At 56.6% G+C, this 22,674-nt stretch overlaps 1 protein-coding gene across 1 annotated transcript; it reads left to right on the top strand.

Annotated features, from left to right (window-relative positions):
• Positions 1 to 733: 733 nt before the first annotated feature.
• Positions 734 to 13,965, top strand: MYLK2 (myosin light chain kinase 2). Its single transcript, XM_036827091.1, has 13 exons — positions 734 to 844; positions 942 to 1,041; positions 1,519 to 1,993; positions 3,002 to 3,303; positions 4,869 to 4,974; positions 5,530 to 5,623; positions 7,851 to 7,960; positions 8,042 to 8,183; positions 10,824 to 10,894; positions 11,016 to 11,144; positions 11,629 to 11,781; positions 11,942 to 12,074; positions 13,016 to 13,965. Exons 2-13 carry the CDS (start codon positions 990 to 992, stop codon positions 13,094 to 13,096), a joined length of 1,848 nt encoding a protein of 615 aa, XP_036682986.1. The 5' UTR covers positions 734 to 844; positions 942 to 989; the 3' UTR covers positions 13,097 to 13,965.
• The last annotated feature ends 8,709 nt before the right edge of the window (positions 13,966 to 22,674 follow it).

Below are 22,674 nucleotides of genomic sequence, written 5' to 3'. Positions count from 1 at the left end.
CATCTCCACTTGAACACCTCGGGCTGGAGTGGCCGCTGGGTCACCAATGTGGTGGAGGATCCTAGGAAAAGACTCTCCACCAGCCAGCCCCCTCCTTCCAGGCGGGCCATTGAAAAGACCTGGATCAGCTCAGGGGAGGGGCGAGAGAGCCCTGACCATCTCTCACAGCCGCTTGGGGCAGCCTCCATCTCCCCAGGGGCCCAGGAAGAAGACATTTTCAAAAGAAAACGTCTTCAGGCCCATGGACGTGTTGAGCAAGTGCCCCTGAGACCATTTTTTACCCAAAGATGCTCCAAGCAGATCCAGAGGCCAGGGGCAGGGCTTGTGGACGCCGAGCTGAGCGCTAGGGTCAGGGTGATTACCCCTGGGCCTGTGTGGTTCTAACCAGGCTCCGGGGAACCCCAGGAGATGCAGGCAGAGCCAGAGCCTGGCCTGGGCATAGCCTTGTCCTTCAGCCCTGCCTGAGAGCCCCTCTTCTTCAAGCCCCCCCGCATTTCATCTAAGCCAGAGATACCAGGCAAGGCCTGGGAGAAGGCTGCTCCCCCAGGGCCCCAGGTGCCCCCTCCCTCTTTCTCTTCCTGCTTGTTCCAGCACCACTCTCCCCCCAGTCAGTTCATGGGAAGAATGCCGTGTCCTCTGAACGGGGGCCAAGAGTGACAGGTGGTGGCAGTCTGAGCTGCATGGCCCCTGGTGTAAGAGATCCTCTCCTCCGCCCCCGCCTCCCTGCCTGCACCCCTGCCTCCGCCTCTGCCCACCCGGCCCAGTCCCTTACAACTGCCCCAGGACTGCTCCTGGGCAGCCGCTGCGAGACAGACAGACACCAGGTTGCCCCTCTCTGCTCCAGGTGCCTCTCTCCCCTCAGTCAGCTGGCCCTGGCCTCCTCTCAGCCAGACAGGAGGAGGAATCCTGCAGCCCGACACACCTTTTTCTTCTTTCTGCAGCTAGAAAGACTTGAGTTAGACAAGCAGAAGCACACGCCTCCCTACCTCATGGCGACAGAAAACGGAGCAGTGGAGCTGGGACTCCAGAGCCCATCAACAGGTGCCAAGCTGGGGCAGGAGATGGAGGGAGGAGCTTGGGAAGGGGTGTTTGAATCCAGAGTTGGGCCTGTTCCTCAGTGGGAATTCTGTGCCTGAGGCCTCCTTTATGGTGCATGGAGGACCAAGAAATCAGGGTTATCTCTGGTACAGTGGGGCTGGATCAAGGGCCAACATGAAGCCTTCCCCAGAGAGACTGGGAAAACATGAAGTCCCCATTGTTGGCGCCTGAACACTCAGGGCAAGGGATGGCAGGGGCATCAAGGCCCACCAGGAGACCAGAGCCTCCCACACAGGGCCGCCGAGGTCCTGGCAGCCCATCTCTAGAGCCCATGGAGTGGCCCCAGAGGCTCAGTGGGACAAGCCCTTGCAAATTGTGGCCTGGGTGGGGACCTGGGCCTGGAGCTGGTCTCTGGCCAGCCTAGCTGGGGAAGGAGGCGTAGGAAGGTGGATCCTGACTGGTGTTTCACCTCCTTCGCAGACAAGGCACCTAAAGGTGCAGCAGGTGAAGGACCCCCAGCTGCAGAGAAAGACCCTGGTCCCCCAGACCCAGAGAAGGATCCTGATCCCCCAAACCCAGAGAAAGAAATTGGTCCCCCAGACCCAAAGGAAGAACCTCATCCACTCACCCTGAAGAAAGATGCTGAAGCCCTAGCCGCAGAGAAAGGGGGTGGTACCTTGGCCCAACCCTCAACCAGCAGCCAGGACCCCAAGGGAGAAGGACACCTGGGTGGGGGGCCTGCGGAGGGCAGTGCTGGGCAGCCGGCTGCCCTGCCCCAGGAGACCGCGACAGCCGAGGTCAGTGTCAAGAAGCCCGAGGCCAAGCAGGGGACCCCAGGCAGCCAGGACATCGGAGAACCCACGCTGCAAAAGAAGGCAGCAGAGGGACAAGCAGCAACCAAGAGGAGCCCACCAGCCTTTCTGCACAGCCCCAGCTGCCCTGCCGCCATCTCGAGGTGAATGGCCCCTGGCCGGGAGCGGGGAGGGGTCCTGCAGTTCCTCTGTCTTGGGCACCGTCATCACATTCAGTGCTAGACCGGGTAGTTCTGATGTTCACCTCCCTCTGTCCTGGGCATCGGCCTGACCACTTTGTCTCCCTGCAGAAACCAGGATTTTGTGATAGTTCACAGAAGCCTGGAATGTCAGGCAGGAGAGGTCCTCAAAGACCTCTTCTCCAGGCATCTGGAGTCCAGAGTTCCCCTTACCCCATGAACTTGGGTCTCACAAAGGGCAGGATTGAGATGTCAGGAGGAAAGGATAACCCGTCTGCTTAATACAATTATTGGTATAATATGGAAAGATGACTAACAACCAGACTGATAGATCATTACCAATACTCTTAGAACCATAATATAGCTCCAGTCTTATGGTGCAATCCGTTATCCTTACCTGAATGCCAGTCATATTAATGAGGTTATTAATGATGTATTTATCGTAAGCCACAATAATAACATTACCATATCAGTTTGAATTATGTGGTAATATAAATTAATATCATTAATACATTATCAATTGCATCACCACAGTTTTATGAATCAAGAGCTACATAACCTTCCTAATTGTTGCCACATAATGATTAACCAAATCAACAATCCTGTTAACAGTTATTAATGATCTATCAGTGCATTGATACTCAAGATAACAACCACAGACATGGGAATTCCCTGGTGGTCCAGTGGTTAGGGCTCCGCGCGTCCACTGCAGGGGGCACAGATTAATCCCTGGTCGGGGAACTAAGATCTCGCATGCCATGGGGTGTGGCCAGGAAAAAAAAACCCATAGACATTTATGGTATTATTAACATCCCTTGATTTTGTATGAAGTGAATTCAGATGTATCACCCCACGCGTTTGGGGCGGGGGCGGGGTCATATTAGCTCCAGATTGCAGATGGGGCTCTGGGAGACCTGCCTGCTGGCGGGGCTGTGGCTGCTGAGGGCGTCACCTCTGTGTTCTCACTTCTAGCCCTGAGAAGCCGCTGGCTGAGAAGCCCCCAGATGAGGCATCAGAACTCATCTTTGAAGGGGTGCCCGTGACCCCAGGCCCCACGGATTCTGAGCCAGCCAAGGTAGCAGAAGGAGAGAAGAACCTCCCAGAAGGCAGCCAGAAGGAAACAGAAGAGAAGGCTCCAGGCCAGGCTGGCCAGGCTGAGGTGCAAGGGGACACCTCGAGGGGGATCGAGTTCCAGGCTGTTCCCTCGGAGAGATCGGAGGTGGGACAGGCCCTCAGTCCCACAGCCAGGGAGGAGGACTGCTTCCAGATTTTGGGTAGGCCGGGGCTGCCCTGGGGCTGAGGTAAGAGGGAGCGGGCTCCCCATGTCTCCCCACTTAGAGGACTAAACCCCTCTGAGCCACCTCATCCAGCCTGATTCATCTAAGTGTCACCCAACCCCAGGAAATACGAGTTCCTGGTCCCCTTTGAGAGAGGGGGAAATGGGGGCTAAAAAAGGGGAAGTGGGGCACCCCAAACCCATAGCTAGAACGGGATATGAACCTGTCAGGACAGCCTGACTCCAGAGCTCACTTTTTACTTTCTTCTACTTTGACTAAAATGGGGCTTTAGAAAAAAAATCAGGCACGTTATTGGAGCAACACCAATTCTCTGGACAGTGGGATTTGAAGTCAATCTGTAGAAGGGCTCAAGTACCAGGCTTTGGTAGTTAAACTGCATCCTGGGCGGGTGGGGAGGCTCCTGGGAGCCATAGAGGGTTCTTGAGCTGAAGAGCACAGGTGTGAGTGTGGGGAGGGGGTGGTGGTGGTGACCACGGTAGCTGGGCACGTGAGATGGGGCAGGACTGTGGAACGGCCTTAAGTGACGACGGTTTATTCAGCGGGCAGCAGGGAGCCATTGAGCATGAGTGAGCTTGGCGAGCAGGTGAATAGGAAAAGGGCCTGGGCAGGAGTGCGGCAGGGCTGGGGGTGGGTTGAGATGGGGTCAGGAGAGCCCACAGTGTCCTGACAACCCCCCTCCTCCAGGCTGAGGTGCCCTGGGAGACCCGCCAACCTGCCTAGTGAGCGGCGCAGTGCCACCCAGACAGGGTGGGAGGGCTTAGGCGGCTGGGCGGCAGCCAGGAGCCCTGCCTCCTCCCCTGAGCAGCGGCCCAGACCTCCGGGCCTACTCCACCCTGCAATCACATCCTTGAGTGACAGACCTGAACAACCTCCAAGGGCCGCCTGATTTATCACCGGCTTCCCAGCGGCCTCTTGCTATTTATAAAGAGGTTTCCATTCCCTGTGACTCAGCCTGTCTGTCCCCATGCTGTTCCCCAAGCTGTCACTAGGTGGCAGCCTCTCCCTACCAACATCTCCATCCCTGGGCCGCCCCCGCCCCCCCCAACCCCCACCTCTGCTTCTGGGCCAGGTCCAGGTAGGACACCCATTCCACAAGTGGTGAGAGCTTGCGGTGTTATTAGAGGGGTTGGTAGGCAGGTCCCATCCCCTACCGCAACAGACATAGTAACCCCTATTGGGCACTCCATTATAGATGCCTTTTTTTTTTTCTTTAATGGAAATGCAGATAGCTTGGGATGGAGTCTTCATACCTTATAATGTGGGAGGGTCCGAGAAGTCCAATCAGCCGTCTCCACTGTTGTGCCGGGAGAAGCTGAGCCCCCCTCTGACAGAGGCAGAGGCCTCCCAAGGAGGGTGTGTGTTGGTAGCAGAGCTGAAATTGGAAACTAAGCCCCTAGCCCCTATCCTGGAGCCAGCTGTCCCCCAGGTATCACTCGCTGAACTTCCCTGGATGGGGCCCAGGCCAGGCAGGAGGGTGTGGTGCCAGGGTGGGTCCTCAGCAGCCCTGGCACTGACTGTGATGGCTTTGCTCCGCTTCACAGATGATTGCCCGCCACCCCCGGCCCCATTCCCCCACCGCATCGTGGAGCTGAGGACTGGGAACATCAGCCGTCAGTTCAGCCTGAACTCCAAGGAGGCACTGGGCGGGTGAGAGCTGGGGTCTCAAGCCCCTGGCCCACCAGCAGGAAAGCATCGCGCCCCCAGGCCTTACATCTTCCCCATGAGAGGCCCAGACACATGAGCCACGTGGACAAAATTGGTTCCACATGGTCACACTTGTGTGCACCCTGTCACATGGCTGGTGTGTCACTGTCACTCACACAAACACACCATTGGTCATTCAGTGTCTCCCATAGGAAGCAGATAGTATTTTCCTGTCTGTCTCAGTTTCGGGCACCATACTGACCCCCTCAAGGCGATTCCTGCTTTGTTAAAAGTCCTGAAGGTGCCCTCCCCCAGGTCCCAGGGCCCCTCCCTGCCACAGTCTGTGAGCTGCACATCAGCGGCCGTCCTTTGATGAGCCTACCCTTCCTGGGCCTGTGGTCTATGTGATTCAGCCATTGTCCCTGCAGTAGAGCTCATGGTTTCTGGAGGGAATCGGAGCTGGCTGGGATGTGCGCCCCCAGCTCACAGGGAACAGAGCACACCCCCTCACCCCGTGGCCCTTAGAACTCCCTCATTCCCAGCCTCTTCTCTATCCAGTGGCAAGTTTGGAGAAGTCTGTACCTGCACAGAGAAAGCCACAGGCCTCAAGTTAGCAGCCAAGGTCATCAAGAAACAGACGCCCAAAGACAAGGTAGTGGGGGTCTGGCTGTGTGGGAGGGGGAGGGGATCCTTGGAGTGGGTGCCTCTCAACGCCCTCCACCCACACACCTGCACCAGGGGCCTGGTGTACGAAGCTTAATGCACTGAAGATATCACACAGATAGACAGACAGACAGACAGATAGCCCTGCCACAGGGGCCTGATGCCCCTGACCATAAACTTGACCCCGTGGTTAGTGAATTTATCCTGGGGACTTACCCCCTTCATGCCCTCTGTTTGGTTCAAGTCAATAAGTGCCGATGAGTCCAGGCCCTGTACTGGTGCTGGAGGTCCCAGAGGGAAGTCAGTTGGTCCCTGCCCTCAGAGAGCACCAGGGTAAACAGGCCTCGAGGGCTCTGACTCTAACACCCAGCCCAGGCCTGCTTCAGAGCAGTGTTTGTTCAAGGAGTGAATGAATGGCTGAATGAATGAGGCAGAGGCTCACGTGGAGTGAGGGAGTTGGGTGTGTGAGGAGGTGATGGTGACCTAGCAGGCTGGCATGGTGAGAGCTGTAACTCAGGAAAGCTAGGGCGGGGGTTGGGGGAGTCACAAAGGAGGCTCCTGACTCATCCGTGGGTTCAGGGAAGCTTCTCCTGAACGAAGACTTTGAAGAAGGAGGAGCTTTTTCCAGTGGGGAAGGCAGGGGAGAGAGTTTCAAACAGAGAAGTCTGTGGAAAGAAAGGCCTGAGGGCCAGAAACGGCAGGTACCTGCTGGGAACGCTTGAGTCAAGGTCAAGGCCAGGTACCTGCTGGGAACGCTTGAGTCAAGGTCAAGGCCGGGGGAGCAGAGACAACAGCAACTGCAGAGGCCTGGGGAAGCAGGAGAAGCAGCTCCGGAGGAAGTGCTGCAGCCCTGAATGCCTCACCGTGGCTCTGAGCACGTTTGAACAGCATGGATTTTCTATGTGACTCTGTCTTTCTCTGTCGCTTCCACTTGACGGGCCCTGGATCCATGTTATTGACTGCTGGATCCAAGGCCTCTATCATGGACCTGGCTCAGCGTAAATGCTCAAGACATATGTACTGTGTAAATTAATTGGAGTCAGCTGTTGAGTAAGTAATTACTGGGCACATTTTCTGTGCTGTTCAATGTGCCAGGTGCTAGGAAAATGGTAGTAAACAAGTCCTGACATGCTAGAGAGGAGGGACAGACAGCTAAAACCAAACTAAAACAAAAAGCAGGGTGTCAGGAACTGAAAAGTGTTAGGAAGAAAAGTAAAGCCAGGTAGGAACAGGGTCGATGGGGGCCGTTCAGATAGGATCAAGTGAGGTTAGGCCTCTCTGAGGAAGTGGCATGGAAGGTGAGATATCAACCAAGGAATGGAATAACAGGAAAAACAGAGCAGTCCAGGTAGAGATCCAATGCTCTGGGGGCATAGTTCTGGGGAGAGACCTGATCTGTAGCATTTGCCAATTTCCCTGGTGTAAATATTCCTACCATTGTTGATTTCACGCTACAGATGTGACCACTGGTTTGCAAACTTTCTGAAAGTGACAAATAATGGCAGCTGAGACTAGGAAGGCAGTGATGGGGGAGGTGAGAAATTATCGGATTTGTAATCTAGCTTAAGGGTAGAGTCAAAGGATTTACTGATGGGTTGGATGAAGGGTGTGAGGAAGTGAGAATAAGACAGGAATCTGGGAAAGCTCCTAACTTTTTGTCCTGCACACCCAAGTGAAGAGTGACGGCCTTTTGCTGATGGGCAAGCTGGGGGCAACTCAATTGTGGGGAAGGGGTGGTATCAAGAGTTTAATTTTGGACATGAGAGATTTGAGATGCCTGTTAGTCAGACATTCAAGGGGAGGGAAGGTAGGCAGTTAGAGAGATTGGTGTCTGGAGTTTAAAGGAGCCCTCGGAGGTGGAGATACGGATTTGGAAATCAGTCACATTTGGATGGAACTTCAAGGCATGGGACTTGAGGAGAACGCCCGGGGGGAGAGTATAGAGCGGGGAGTGCTGAGCAGGAAGGATGGAGCCCACTGTTCAGCCAGGGGGAGGAGAAGAACCAGCAAAGGAAAGGTGTCCCAGCAGGAGTGACTGTGTGGTGAGGACACAGGCTTGAGGGTGGGGAGAGGTGGGAGGCGAGGAGACCAGCAAGGAGGAGGTGGGCAGTGGTCCAGGCAAGGCCCAACAGGTCTGGTCAAGGGCGAAGGTGTGGAGGGTGGAGGGCAGGGAGTAATGATGCTCGGACGATACCCCTGACTTCCCTGGTCCCCAGGAAATGGTGATGCTTGAGATCGAGGTTATGAACCAGCTGAACCACCGCAACCTGATCCAGCTCTATGCAGCCATTGAGACCTCGCACGAGATCGTCCTCTTCATGGAGTAGTGAGTGCCATCATTGGGGTGGGGCCTGGGGAGGGGGCAGCGGGCCCGGAAGCAAGCCTGCAGAGGGGTCTGTGCACACAGCATCGAGGGCGGCGAGCTCTTCGAGAGGATTGTGGACGAGGACTACCATCTGACTGAGGTGGACACCATGGTGTTTGTCCGGCAGATCTGCGACGGGATCCTCTTCATGCACAAGATGAGGGTTCTGCACCTGGACCTCAAGGTACCGGGGTGGGGGCTCCCGGGAGGGGTCGGGAGCGGCATCCAACCACCCGAGACCAGTGTCGCAGCCAGCCATCCCTCCATCCCCCAACCCCTCCTCCTCCGCCATCCAGCCTTCATCTGTAGATTCAAAAAGGCTTTATTGAGCACTTAGTAAGTACCAGGAGCCAGAGGACACATCAAAAAGCAAAAAAGACTTGGTCCCAGCTCTCAGGAGCTCCTAGTCTGGTACTAAGTACTTGTTGAAAGGGTCTCTTGCCCCACACTCAGTGTCTCACACGTGAAACTTGCTGATAAGTGTTGCAAAAGCGCCTGCCTCAGTGCAGGCCTCTGATAGGCACTGCGAATGTTTGTTCATTTATTCCACAAATATTTGTTGAGGGCCTACTAGATGCCAGGCAGTGTTCTAGGTGGTGGAGATCCAGTGGTGAACAAAATAGATAAAAACACCTGCCCTCATGGAGCTTACGTTCTAGAAGGGGAGTCAGAAAAAGACATCTGTAAGTATAGTGTCAGTGCAGCAATACGCACGTGGCAGGCGCTAACAAAATGTGTAGTGAAAGATTATGTCTGTCTTCTGACCTTGCTTGTTAGTACCCTGCATGTAGCAGGTCAGGGAGAGCAAATAGATTTTACGCATCCCACCACCTCTGATCAGCTGGCAGTGGCTGTCTGGAGCTGAGAGACATGGCCGTGGTGTGGAGCGGGCAGGAGCCCCATGAGTAGCCCATGAGTAGCCCCATCCTTATGCCAGGTGTTTATGTTTGTGGGATCAGTGGCAAGGCTAGTGGAGAAGATGAAATCTGAACACTGATGTGGGTTAGCAAAGTGGATGGTCCTTTCATTCATTCACTTGGTAAATACATGCCAAGTACCTGCTCCTGTGCTACTGTGCACAGTGCTGGGCATGGGCATTACCATCAGGATGATGAGGACACGCCCCTGTCCCACGGAGCCTGAATGCCCCTGTCCCACTGGAGCCTGAATGCCACCAGTGGGGTGGTACCATCAGGATGATGAGGACACGCCCCTGTCCCACAGGTCAGTGGGGGAAACAGACATTCATACAGTAATAACCCAATGAATAGATCATTTTAAACCATTAAAAGTGTTACGAAGAAGTACGTGAGAGTAATGGGGAAACATACAAGGTGTAACTGGAGAAGCAGGCAAGGGCTGGAGCATTCGAGGTCCAAAGCAGGAGATGCTCCCGCTGCTGTGGGCTAACACCTCCACCATGCTTACTGGGGGTCAGAGCTGCTCAGGGTGTGTTCAGAGTGTGTGACAGCCCATCGGGTCAGGTGTGCTGTTATCATCCCCACTGACAAGCGAGGAAGCGAGGAGGTAAAGAGATGAGTTTCAGTGGGGCCACCGTGGCAGCAGGGCATTTTGGAGGCGGTCATAATAAGCCAGGAGAGAGATGATGGGGCTGGAACCAGTGGCAGTGGGGGAGGGATGGGAAGTGGTCAGATGATGGATGCATTCTGAAAATAGAGCCAGCCGGGTTTCTGATGGTTTGGATGGCGGAGGGCAGAGGGAAAGGAAGGAGTGTGGGTGACTCCTGAGTTTCTGGACAGAGTGGGTGCCTGCGCGGTGGCCTCGGAGCCTGCCCTTCTCCCGTGAAAGCCATTTTCTTTGGGGTAGGGCAGGGTCTCCAATTAAAATGCAGTGTCCTGGGAAGAAGGTCAACCTTACGTCTCTGTATCCTAAAGTGTTTTTTTCAGGAAAGCAGTAAGTTTTTCATCAATAAAGGGTTTCACGTCAAGTAACTTGGGTGAACCACAGCCTGAAGGCACTTCCCAGGGCTCTTGCTGCAGGGCTTTTCAGGAAGTCCCCTCCAAAAGGAGGTCTGAATCTGTCGCATTTCCCCTACCGATTGTATCCTGGGGCCTTTCTTTCCTTTCCCTGTTTCGGTGGAGCACTGGGTTGGGCTGTTGAAGTTGCTAGCATCCTGCTCTGAATGAGGACAGCAGTGTGAAAGGACCTTCAGAAAGCCTATCATCTGGGGCCTCAAATCAGATGCACACAAAGCCCAGACGAAGAACAGAACCCCATTAAACGAGGTGGAGGCCCCAGGGAAGTGGAGGACTTCTGCCCATCACAGGGGTCAGGGGCAACTCCCTCCCAGCCATGTGTAGCCATGTGACTGGGGCTTCCAGTGTTTCAGGAGGTGCTGAAAATCAGGGTTTTTGTGCCAAATCTGTCTTTTAACCATTGTTAACTACTTACAATGTTTCTGCCCTGCAACCTCAGATTAGTCCTCTGTCCTTGTGTTACATGAAGAGGAAATGGAGGCCCAGAGTGGGAGGGACTAGCCTTGCATGTGACTCACATGTTCACCTGTGCTTGGGGCACAGGATTTCTGGGAGCCTTGGCTGAGTATCTGCTGGGCGCTTTGTTAGACACTGAGGGTGGGGAGCAAGGAGGCCTGGAGAAAGTGGTTCCTGCCCTGGAAGAGTCCCTCTCAGGCCTCAGGCTCCTCCTCTGTGCCTGGAGCCTGCAGGTCTGAGGGTCTCTGATGGGCTGTCCACTCTGGCAGCCTGGGCCTCTAGTCCCGGGAACCTGGGACTTGGATGGACCTGGGCGGGGAGGGAGGGTGAGCCGGGTCAGAGGTCAATCCAGGCTACCCCCTTCTCTTCAGCCAGAGAACATCCTGTGCGTCAACACCACGGGCCACTTGGTGAAGATCATTGACTTCGGCCTGGCACGGAGGTACCACCTGGGTGGGTGGCATGGCAGGGCCAGCCTTGAGGTGGGCAGGGCCGGGGGAAGGTCAGAGGGTGTCTGGGAATGGCCTGGGAGCTGTGCTCTGAGCTCTTGGCCTCACCTCCAGGTATAACCCCAACAAGAAGCTGAAAGTGAATTTTGGGACCCCAGAATTCCTGTCTCCTGAGGTAGTGAATTACGACCAAATCTCCGATAAGACAGACATGTGGAGCCTGGGGGTCATCACCTACATGCTGTGAGTCCTGAGGGTGCCTTTTGTTTATGGGGTTGGGGCACATGGGTGGGCAGCTGAGGCCTAGATTTCTTCCACCTCCCCACTCCCTCAGTCAGGGGTTTGTGGGGCGTTGGGCGTGCTAGGGCGAACCAGGAAAGGGAACTTTGTACCCACTTTATAGATGGAGAAACCAAGGCCCCCAAAGGCATAGTGTCCCATCCCAGGGCTCTGGGCAGCAGAGCTTTGATGACCCAGTGCACTCATCATTCCTCTTCTTCACTCTAACCCTGGGAAGCTGGGATGATTATGCCCATTTTACAGATGAGAAGAGTGAGGCTTAGAGAGGGGAAGTGACTTGCCCAAGGTCACCCAGCCAGATTCAAACCCAGGTCTGTTCCATTTGAGAGGCTGGGGGTCTTTTCAGCACATGGTGCTGCTTTCTAGGCTCTGTCCCCATCCCTGACCCAATCTCACCTCCCTGCTCCCTGCCAACCCCTCCCTCTAGGCTGAGTGGCCTCTCCCCCTTCCTGGGAGATGATGACACCGAGACCCTGAACAACGTTCTAGCGGGCAACTGGTACTTTGATGAGGAGACCTTTGAGGCTGTGTCAGACGAGGCCAAAGACTTTGTCTCCAACCTCATTGTCAAGGACCAGAGGTGAGGCTCACCCCAGGACACGAACCCCGTGTGTGCAAGCCCAGTGTGTGTGTGTGTGTGTGTGTGTGTGCCAGCTGGGTGGGAACTGGGCCGGGAGGCCAGTGGGGTGGTGCCTCCCTGGCCTGCCACCCACCCTCACCGCGCTGCCCCCTCCCCACAGGGCCCGGATGAACGCTGCCCAGTGCCTCACCCACCCATGGCTCAACAATCTGGCAGAGAAAGCCAAGCGCTGTAACCGACGCCTCAAGTCCCAGATCTTGCTTAAGAAATACCTCATGAAGAGGCGCTGGAAGGTACCACAGAACTGAGGGTGGGGAGGAAGGGGGGGATACAGGGCAGGAAGAGTCCTGGCCCCACTAGCCCTGTGTCAGCCAGTTCGGTCTGGAAAACAGAATTGGCTTTTCTCTCCTTGTCCTGGGCTGGCTACTGCCCTGGGTAGTGGCCCTCCACCCACCCATCTCCACCGTAGGGAGGGGTGTCCATTTGTGGCTCGGGCTCAGGAAAAGGTCTCTGACCCCATCACAGGCTTCCTCCCCTCATTTCCCAAATATTTCTTGAGCATCCACTACCTCTAGGCACTGGGGATACAGCAGTGGACAAAGAGACAAGGATTTCGGTCTTTGTGGACTTACTTTTGGTAGAGGATGGAGAGTTACTAAAAGGAGTTAAGGAAGGGCTCTAGAAAAAAATAAGGATGGTCAGGAGTTCTGGGGAGAGGCTGCACTTCTTAGTAGGGTGGCCAGGGAGGGCGCACTGAGAAGGAACATATGAACAAAAACCTGAAGGAGGTGAGGGCTGAGCCAGGCTGGTATGGGGGGAGGAGTGTGCCAGGCAGAGGGAACAGCTGGTGCAAAGGCCCTGAGGCAGAAGCATGGTGGTCAAGTGTGAGGAACAGGTAGGAGGCCAGCACGGCTGGAGTGGAAGAAGCAAGGGGTAAGGGAGATGTCCAAGAGGATCGGGAGGCAGGGCGTGGAGGGACTCGGCCATGATAAGGGGTTTTTACTTGGAGTGAAATAGGAACCACTGTACTGCCTTGAGCAGAGCGGTACTCAGGTTGAATGAGGGAGGGAGTCCTGGAGGCTGCAGTGTCATGGCATCCCCTGTGGCCATTTTGGCACTGCACCCTCCCTGGCATGGAGCCCTCCTGGAATGAAGGGGACCTTGGGAGACACTCGGCTGTCCTACAGCTTTCCCCCTGCCCTGCTGACTGGGACCCCTCTCCCTCATCCCTCAGAAAAACTTCATTGCTGTCAGTGCTGCCAACCGCTTCAAGAAGATCAGCAGCTCAGGGGCACTGATGGCTCTGGGGGTCTGAGCCCCAGGAGCAGCTGAGGCCTGGACGCAGCCGCACAGTGGCCGGGGCTGAGGCCACACAGCCCAGAAGGCCGGAGCAGACGGGCCAGATCGCCAGGGCTGACTGGCCAGGACAAGGCTGCACCAGGCTGGGGGGCTCGGGGCTCCCATGCCCCCGCGCAGTGACTGCTTCCCCGACGTGAGCTGCCTCGGATATGGCCTGATTCCATCCTGCTAACGCCTCCCCAGACAGGGCTCCGGCCCATCAGCCACAGCCCAGACGCCACGGGCCCTGCTGAGACACCACCCGGCTCACCTTCTTGGAACTGCTGCTCTGGTGACCCCTGCTTGGCCTCACCTGGGGCATCCCTGGCCTGGGCTTGCTCCTAGCTAGAGCAGGAGGGCTGGGGGTCCTGGCGTATGGGGTTTCTGCAGTTGGGGGTGGGAGGTCCTTGGTGGGGCAGGAAGGCAGACGGCGATTCCTAAGGCGCAGCTGCCAGGGGAGACAGAGCAGGCTTTGTGAAGGAGGTCCTCCATGCCCCCACCCACCTCCCCACTCCCAACAGATAAGGCCTGACACACCATCTGGTCTGGCCCGGCCCCCGCCCACCTTCCTTGCGACCACCAACACACAGGAACTCTGTGTGAGAGAGAGGACACCCAGCCGGGGCCTGGTGGAGGGGGAGGGGAGAGGCCTGGAGGACAGGGGAGACCACCCCCGAGCTTGCCTGAAGGCCAAGCCGGCCCAACCCAGCCGCTCCGGCCCCCATTCCAAGGGTCACCCACGGCCTCGGATGACGGCGTCAGCAGGCCCAGGAGGAGTGGGAAGGCCGTCGGCAGCCCCCAACCTGCTCTCAGCTTGTGCCTTGTAAATAAATGTACAGGTTGGAAGTGGCGTCCTTTCACAGCGCGTGTGCGCCCGGGTGAGGTCTCAGCTGGCCACCGTTCACGGAACACTGCTGCGGGCCAGGCGCTTTAGCAGGACTTTGTGCGCGATGTGGTGGTTATCAGTGCAGCCTCAGGACCCAGACTACCCAGTGTGTGATCTAGGCAAGTGGCTGCCCCCTTTGTGCCTCAGTTTGCTCATCTGTAAGAGGGAGGGCACAGCACCAGCCAACATTTAGGGGTGACATTACTGTGTGTCAGGCTCTATTTAAGTGCTTGTATGTCTATTAACTCATTTATGAGGTCATGAGGTAGATATTATTATTATTCCTCTTTTACGGAGGGGGAAACTGAGGCTTAGAGAGGGGAAGGAACTTGAAGGTTTTTCAACAGGTCAGAAGCTGGGGCTTGAACTGGACTCTTCTACCTCCCATAGCAAGGCTCTGCCCGCAAGCCCACTCTGCTTCTCACCGAACAAGGTGTAAGCAGAAAGCAGAGTCTCCAGGTGGAGCCAGAGGTTTGGGCCTGCAGTGGCGGGGGTCCTCCAGGAGGCCTGGGGGAGACAGCTGTTCTCCGGTCCCTCCCATGGGCCCCAGCCCGCCTCACCCCAGGCCTGCAAGGCAGGGGAGGGGCTCCATCTGCTGGAGGGGGCAGCCCAGAGGGCAAGAGAGCTTAACCCCAATAGGGTGCAGCCTTTCTGGCTGTGAGGACAGCTGACTCAGAAGTGGGACTGGCTTAAGGGGGGCAGCTGGTCTGCCTGCTGGGGGCTTATTGGTTCCAGCAGGAATGGCAGTAACAGCAGCTCACGTGCACTGAGTGCTTGCAGGATGCAGCCCTGGCCCAGCTCTGTGTGTTCACGTGACTCTGCTTCCAGTGACCCTGCACGGTGGGCAGTTGTGTTATGTCCATTTCTCCGATGGGGCAGCCAAGCCTCAGGGAGGCGAAGCCATTTGCTCAGGGTCACACAGCTAGTCAATGGCAGAGCCAGGATTTGTACCCAGACAGTCTGGGCCAGAGCCCCTGCTCTTAACCACCACACTATCTGCCTCTGCGAAATCTTGGACGGAGACCTTGACCGTTCATCCTTCCACCCCCTGCTTCCATGAATATTGGCCTGGAGGGCAAGGCCAGGTCCTCACCCCCACCCCTGCCCTGTTCCAGGAGATGGGTGCGGAGTCCCCCTACAGCAGGTGCCACATGGGGCAGGGTATGGGGGACTTTGGAATCTGAGCCTGCTGGGGCTTGCACTTGGGGCTTGGGGGGCCTGGGGAGCCTGGCTTAGGCTCTTGGTGGGAGATGTGCTTATGGGCAAGGCCTCTAGGACTGTTGATCCCTGCCTGCCTGTCCGCCCGCCACCTGCTAGCTGGGCCAGGCCTGTGGTTTCCTCTGAGTTCTCTCAGCCTTGCTGGCCCCCGCCCAGGCTGAGCCTCGGCCACACAGCGTGATGATGAGGGATGAGTCACCACCATAGTGGAGGGGTAAGGAAATGAGGTCCAGCCAGCACAGAGATCCAGGGCCTGGATCCAGCTAGGGAAACCGAGGCCAAAATGAGAAGTCTCCCCAGCAGAGACAGCAACAGCTGGGACTAGAACCCAGGACTCCTGACTCCCAGCGCAGGCCTCAATTTCCTCCTCTATAAAATGCAAATGACAGCCTCAGCTCCACTGTCCTCTGCCACTCTGAGGGCCATTGTGACAATCCAGAGATGGGATAGGGTGCTCATTCACCCTATTTCACAGGTGAGGAAACAGGTTCAGAGAGGGAAAGTGAGCTGCCCAAGGCCACACAGCAAATTAACATGTCCTGGGAAGGAAGCCCACCCAGAACCATGGAACAGGGCTGACCACTGCCTCTGTCCCTATCTGCTCCTGGGAGCACATCTTAGAAAGCTCTTTTTGATTCATCAGGTGCCTCCTTTGGGCCTCCCCTAGTCCCTGGAAGTAAAGGATATGGACTCAACAATATGGATGGGAAATGATGGGAGTTCAGAGAGAATTTGCTCCCCCAGGGCCACAGAGCACACCCAGGAGAAAGCTGGTGTGGCAGCCCCTGGGGTGGGACTGAGTCTCAGTCTTTCTGTAGGCTGGGGCCCAGCCCCATGACCTGCACTAGCACTCCCATTCCCAGCAGCCTCGGAGCCACCCGAGAGAGGGAGTGGATCCACGCTCGTTTGGGCCCGCCAGCTGGAGCCAGAGCCAGGACCAAAGCTCCAGGTCTGGGTCTGGGGTTCTGCCAGTCCCGGGCAGCCGACGGCAAGCATCCCCTGCCCCTTCCTTGGTGTGCCCTGCCCACCCCGTGCCTGTGTTGTGGGCTCCCCCTGAACGGCGCCCGTCACAATGCCGATGCTGTAACCTTCCCTGCAAGGTGCTCTGTGCCCCATGGGGCCAGGGCCACGAGCTGCTCCTGCACAGTGTCCTGGTCCCCCCTTGTGGGCTCAGAAGGGTTAACACCCTCAACAGGACGGCTCCTCCCGGCGGGTCCCAGCCCAGAGAGCGTTCCTCCAAGACTATTTCCTGCCTCTGGGCCTTGGCCAGGCCCACAGTGACCACCCCCATGGGTCTGAGGCCGCATCTGGTTTGGATTACACCAGGGCTGGTGACGTTGCCTTTTCCTGTCGGCGTCCAGTGGCCTCGAATTCCACTGGCCACCTTGGACCCAGCAGGGCAGCTGTGGGAAAAGATTCAGCCAGTGACAGGGCTGCCCCGAGGGTGTGAAGCAGCCAGGGCTGTCCTGAAGGATGTGCCCACCTGGACCAAGCGCCCGCTCATGCAGCTGCCCACACACCTGTTCCTTCCTTCACTCTAATGGGTGTTATTTACTGAGCACCAGGCACAGCGCCAAGTGATTCCCATGTATGCACTCATTTCATTTCCCCCCATGAGTGGGTATTTCCTTATCAGCTGTTCACAGATGAGGAAACTGAGGCACAGGGAGGTGATGGACAAGTCCATGGGTTCCCAGCCAGTAAATAGTGGGGTCAGGATGCAAAGCAGGTGGCCTGACTTCAGACTCATCCAATGACTTCACAGCTATTTCTTGAGCCCCTTTTCTGGGCCTGGCCTTAACCCAGAGCCTGGAGATGAATTAGTCATGGTCTCGGTCTTCAGGGAGTGAGTTCACAGCATCTGGAATCCCAGGGGTGGGAGGTTGGGGATCATGGTGAAGCCGGAAGGGCGTGGAAGAAGACACTAGCTCCTATTCTCTCCTCTCCAGTGGGAGTGACAGTCAAGCTGAGAGCAAATAAGGACCAGGCCTCTTCCAAATAGTGTGTGCTGGGGGTAGGGGGTGTTCTAGGCAGCTCCAAAGACTTGGAGCTGAGAACAACCTTGTCTTGGAGCATCCCAGGGGGCTTTTGCATATGAGGAAGCAAGGAGTAAGTCTGGAGAATTTGGTGGGAGTCTCAAATGCCAGGCTGAACCGGGGCCATAGGGAGCCATGGAAGGGTTTTGAACGAAGGAGGGACATGATCAGATCCATGGTTTAGAAGGATCCCTGCAGCCAGGGATGTCAGTGAGGGAGAGACTGGAGGCAGGGAGGCCAGAGGGAGGTTGGGCCATGTCTGCTTGAGGGGCTGTGAGGATTGTGGGGACAGGAGGTGGGAGCTGCAGACCTCATACACTGCCAGGGAGACAGGCTGATGACAGAGAGACTGGGTACAGGTCAGGCAGAATGGGGTTCACATCTACTTATTTGCCCTCTCTAAGCCTCAGTTTCCTGTCTGTAAAATGGGATAATAGTACTTGCCTCCCAGGGTCAATGCAAAAGTGACGTGAGATGTGCAGATCGAGCACCTGGCCAGGCTGCTGAGCTTATGCTTGTTCCACAACTATTTCTCCAGCCCCTACTTTGTTCCAGACACTGTTCTAAGTGCTGGGGACAAGCAGCCAATAGACAAAAACCCCTGGCCCGGTGGAGTTTCCTTCTGTTGGGAGACAGACCCTGGACAGCAATAATGAACTTAGAGCGTGTTGGTGGGGTGGATGGGGGATGTGGTGGTCAGGGAGGCTTTTCTGAATGGAGACTGAAGGGCAAGAGGGAGTGAAGATCAGTCCAGGCAGAAGGACTAGCAAATGCAAAGGCTGTTTGGAGCGGGGGCGGGGAGGGCAGGAGCAGCTGAAACCAGATCACACAGGCCTGTAAGGACTTGGCCTTTGGCTCTGAGAGAGCCAGGAAGCCCCTGGGGGGTTCTCTGAGATTTAATCCATGGCAAATGGATTTATCCATTTATCCACTCAGCAAATCTTTATTGAGGGCCTGCTATGCCAGCCAGTGGGTTAGGGAAGTGGATAAATTGAGTAAGGCAGACCCAGCCCCTGCCCCCAGAGGCTTATGACACAAAGGCAGAGACAAGCAAAAGGGAATGCACACAGAGATGCAGAATTCCACATTGCAACAGGTGCCGGGTGGAGGAAACAAATAGGATGCAGAGGTGGAGAATCTAGAGGCATCCAATCAGATAAGGAGGTGAGGGGAGGCTTCTCCGAGGAGGTGATGTTTAACTTGGGCTCTGGATGCTGAGAAGTCAGCCAGTGGGGAGTGAGCATTCCAGGCCGAGGGAACAGCGAGTGCAAAGGCCTAGAGGTGGAAACACTCACCGAGGAGTCAGCTGCCTTAACTCAGCTTGGGAGGGTGAGCCTCCTGTTTGTGTCCCGGAGAGACCAGGGCACTGGAGGACTGTGGTCTGGCGGAGGCAGCCCTGGCCTTTCCAGGGGCCACAGGCAGGGTTCTGGCGGACTGTGGGACTAAATGGGACTCTGGTCTGTTTTTAGCCTGGAACCACTTCCTTCAGCCCCACCAGCTGCCTCCCTGAGTCACCACCCAATTACCAGCAGGGCAGGAACAGGGGATTAGGCACCTCGGGGTCTGGACCTGCGGAGAAGGAGGTTTTGCCGTGTGCAACAAATGGGCAGAGAGGACTGGGCTGAGGGTACAAGGCCCTCCAGTGGGGCTGTTTCACGTTCCAGTAGTTGACGTACACTATTATATTAATTTCAGATGTCCCATTTCATTCGTGCTGACTGAATTGTACACATATTGTGCAAGGTGAGGTTTCCCGCATGCCGGTCCTGGGGGCTGAAATCATTGCCCCCATTTTACAGATGAAGAAACTAGTACTCGGAGAAGTGAATCTACTTGCTCGAGGTCACACAGCAAGGAAGTAAAGATGCCAGGAATTGAATCCAGAGCTTTGCGTACATAACAACCTTCCCTCCCCCTGCATCTTCCCACCTCTACAGCAGCTAGACCTTCCTGGTGGGTAAATCACATTAAGAAGACAAGCCCCCAGTGCCCAAATATTTATTTTACTTAAACACTTAAATTGCTGTTTCCATGTGTCAGATCCTGTTCGAAGCACTTTGCAAGTATTAATTCATGTAATGCTGACAACAATCCCATGGATATAGGTACTGTTAGTGTCCACATTTTTTAGATGAGGGAAACCCAGAGAGGGGAAGCAACTTGCTCAAGGTCACACAGCTAGGAAGTGACAGCTGGGATCTGAAGCCAGTCAGCTGGAGTCCAGAGCCCCTGCTCTTAGCTGCTGTACCTACTGCCTCTGGGAGCCTGGCCTTTCAGGGGTGATGGGAGGCGATGTTTTGGCTGAGGCCTGGATTCCTGAGTTTGTACACTCCCAGTAGGCAGACATGCCAGGCTGGCCGACACAACCTCCCCCCACCGTCTTCCTCATTTCTGTGGTGGCCTCAGAGTGCCCGCCCGCCAAGGGAGAGCGTCTCCCCACCCTGGCCCAGGCGCTGTCTGGGGTGTGGGAAGGAGCTTGGAACTCCGGGCGGTGGAATGCCATAAACCAGGGAAGGAAGCGGGTGGGCGGAGAGGCGCAGGGAGATAAGATGTGGAGGGTGGAGGAGCCGCTGAGGAAGGCCCAGCCCTGTGGGTGGGGGTAGCCTCCCTGGAGGCAGAGAGAGCAGAGACCAAAGGACCAGCAGGTGAAGAACTTCCTGACAGCCCTTCAGAGCTGCCAAACTTGGGCGGGAAGGGGCCGGCTCTGAAAGCAGCAGGCTCCCCTTTCCTGGAACCCCCCCACGTGATGTGAACTGCTTGGTGTAGAGGGGATTCAGAAATCAGGCAGGAGACGCCCTTTCAACTCCGATATTCCAAGAATCTGAGCTGCTGTGATTAAAAACTCTGGAATATTCTGAAATACCACTGATCCTACCATTTTAGATTTCGATTTAGCCTAACTCTGCAAGGCCCCGCAGCACCCTCTTTTGCTCTGACCTGCTGAGGAGGAGCAGGGGCTGGGATCCCCTCCTGGAGACAGACCAGCCTCCAGTGAGGAGAGTCAGATGGGGTGGCCCCTGTCCCCTAAGAGCTCTACAGTTAAGGCAGCAGAGGGGTACTCCTGCCCTGCTGTGTGACCTTGGGCATGTCACTTACCTTCTCTGGCCTCAGTCTCTCCATCTGTGCCGAGGAGCTTTCTCTGGGTCGGCCCAGCTTAGGCATTCCGAATCTCTGCTAAGCACTGTCCACCCCGTCAGGTGGGGGTGGCCAGGCCAGAGGCAGGGGGTGTCTGTTGGTCATGGAAAGAATGTGAGGGCAGGAGGCCCAGTGGGTGGGGTCCCCAGGCTGGGCAGCAAGCAGAGGGCAACATGAGATCATGGCGTCGGGGCCTCCTGGGCCAGTACCTCTGGGGATGGGATCCCTTCCAGGCTGTCCCCCAGGTTAGACCCTCCCTGGGATCCGGATTCAAAGAGTCAGGCTGCCCTTTCCCCTCACCCTGCAACCCCCTCACTGGGCAAAGGGAGTGAAATCAGGGCCCAGAGAGATGGGCACTGGTCCAGGCTCACACAGCAAGTCCAAGGCAGGCTCTGAGCTCAGGGCTCTGCTTAGGGACTGGGGCTGAGGGGACTGTCTTCACTTCTTGACTCTCTGGGGGGACCAGAGAGGGTCATGGAGGGGGCTCATGCCCAGAGCTGAGTCTGTGCCTCTGGGTGCACTTGACCCCTCTGCATGTTCCCCCACCTCAAAGCGTGGGCAGGGGGTTGCAGCTTTCTTCCCCCCAGGTCCCCACCCCAGTTAGATGATCAACCTCATCGGGGGGTGGGCGGGGCAGGATGCAGAGGCCTGGGATCCCCGAGTCGGGTCAGCCTCCCCATCCTCCTACGAGCTCAGGACACAGGCTGGGAAGGGACTGGGGTCACCAGGTCTCCACAGGAATGCACCACAGGGAACAGTGCCCGGCAGAGGCCTCTTTCCCTGACCCAGCTGAGAAAGAACCCCCACCCCCCCGAATCTGTCCTTGTCTCCATAACTGTCTCTGCGCATCACACACACACACTCACGTACACACGGAGACGTACTGACCCACACAGGCACACACGGTGGTGCGAACCTCTCCTCACCCGTGTCCTGCACTCACGGGCCTCCATCCCCTCCCCTTTCAGCCATGAGGCTGCCTGAATGCGACAGGACAGACCCTCTTTCCCTCCCCCCGTTGCTCCATGGGTTCCAGGCTGGGGTCCGGCACACGGTAGGGAGGGTCCGCACAGCGGGCCGGGCATTCTTCCACCCCCTTCTGGCCGCACTGAGCCCGCACCCTGCAGGTGCCCCCTCCACCCCGGCTCTGGAGTCTGTGGGAACCAGACAGTTGGGTCTGTCCAGCCGGGCTCACTTCCTCCCAGGCCCCAGGGGACCTGCTGAGGGAGGAGGGAGCCACAGAGACTGAAGCCAGCGTGGCCGCCTGCCCGAGGGGGGTGTTTTGGAGGGGACTGGGCTGCCTGCCCAACGAAGGGGGTCTCCAGCCCCCTGAGCATCACCTCATGGGACATAAGACCCTCCAGCAAAGACCAGAAAGTATCCTTGGCCCCCCTTCTCTCCCTTCTCTCCTTCAGTCCAGGTGGGGGGACTGAAGTTCTGGAAGAAAGCCATCTGCCTCAGCAAGTCTGGTGTTGGAGGGTATGCGGACAGTGAGGTTTCAGGTCCCTAAGTCTGTTCCTCTGATGGGGGCCACGACTATACCCACTTCTCCTGCTTCCACCCAAGGGGGCAGCTAGAGAAGGCCAAAGGTCAAGGCTCAGTCTCTTCTAATCTGTGCCCAGGGTAGCCACCGCCTCCCCCCATGAGGGAAATGCTTTCTTGAAGAGTCACCAGGAGACCTCAGAGAGCTGGGGGCTCGGGGAGGTCTCCCAGTCACGCGGGAAATCCAGACAAGGGAAGTGTGCCTGCCTTTTGAACCTTGGGTTCCCTGTCTGTGCAAGGGGTGAGGGGTGGCTTTTTAGCCCTGGCATGCCAGGATTCAAAAAAAGCCCGCCTCCCTCTGGGGGGGGTCACCCTGTGGGCCACCCTGCATCCTCACGCAAACTGCAGGTAGCGGCGGAGGGTAGAGCCACACAGACCTGGTTTTGATTTCCTCTCTGCCACTCATTTGTCATTTGGAGCCGGAGCTAGTGAGCCCCAACTTCTTTGAGCCTCAGTTCCCACCACTGTTAAATGGAGATAACATTCCGTACCACCCAGGATTGTGTGTGAAAGGATATATACGAGCCCAGGACAGGATCACTGCCACAAATGGTCACAGTTATTGTGGCTGCTCATAATGTGAGGTGCTGAGTCACAGAGTTTGGGGCTGGAGAATCAGCCCCTTGGTCCAGCCCAGCCTCACTCCTGCCTGGTGTCTCTCCTGGTTGCATCCCTCCTCTCTCTCTCCCACTGCCCGCTCCCCCTTCCTCGGCCTTCCTGGGAAACTCCCTGAGAAAG

This window comes from Balaenoptera musculus, chromosome 15 (assembly GCF_009873245.2).
Source record: "Balaenoptera musculus isolate JJ_BM4_2016_0621 chromosome 15, mBalMus1.pri.v3, whole genome shotgun sequence".
Classification (NCBI taxonomy): domain Eukaryota; kingdom Metazoa; phylum Chordata; class Mammalia; order Artiodactyla; family Balaenopteridae; genus Balaenoptera; species Balaenoptera musculus.
The sequence above is the reverse complement of the archived record's forward strand: the minus strand, read 5'-3'. Positions and strand labels throughout refer to the sequence as shown.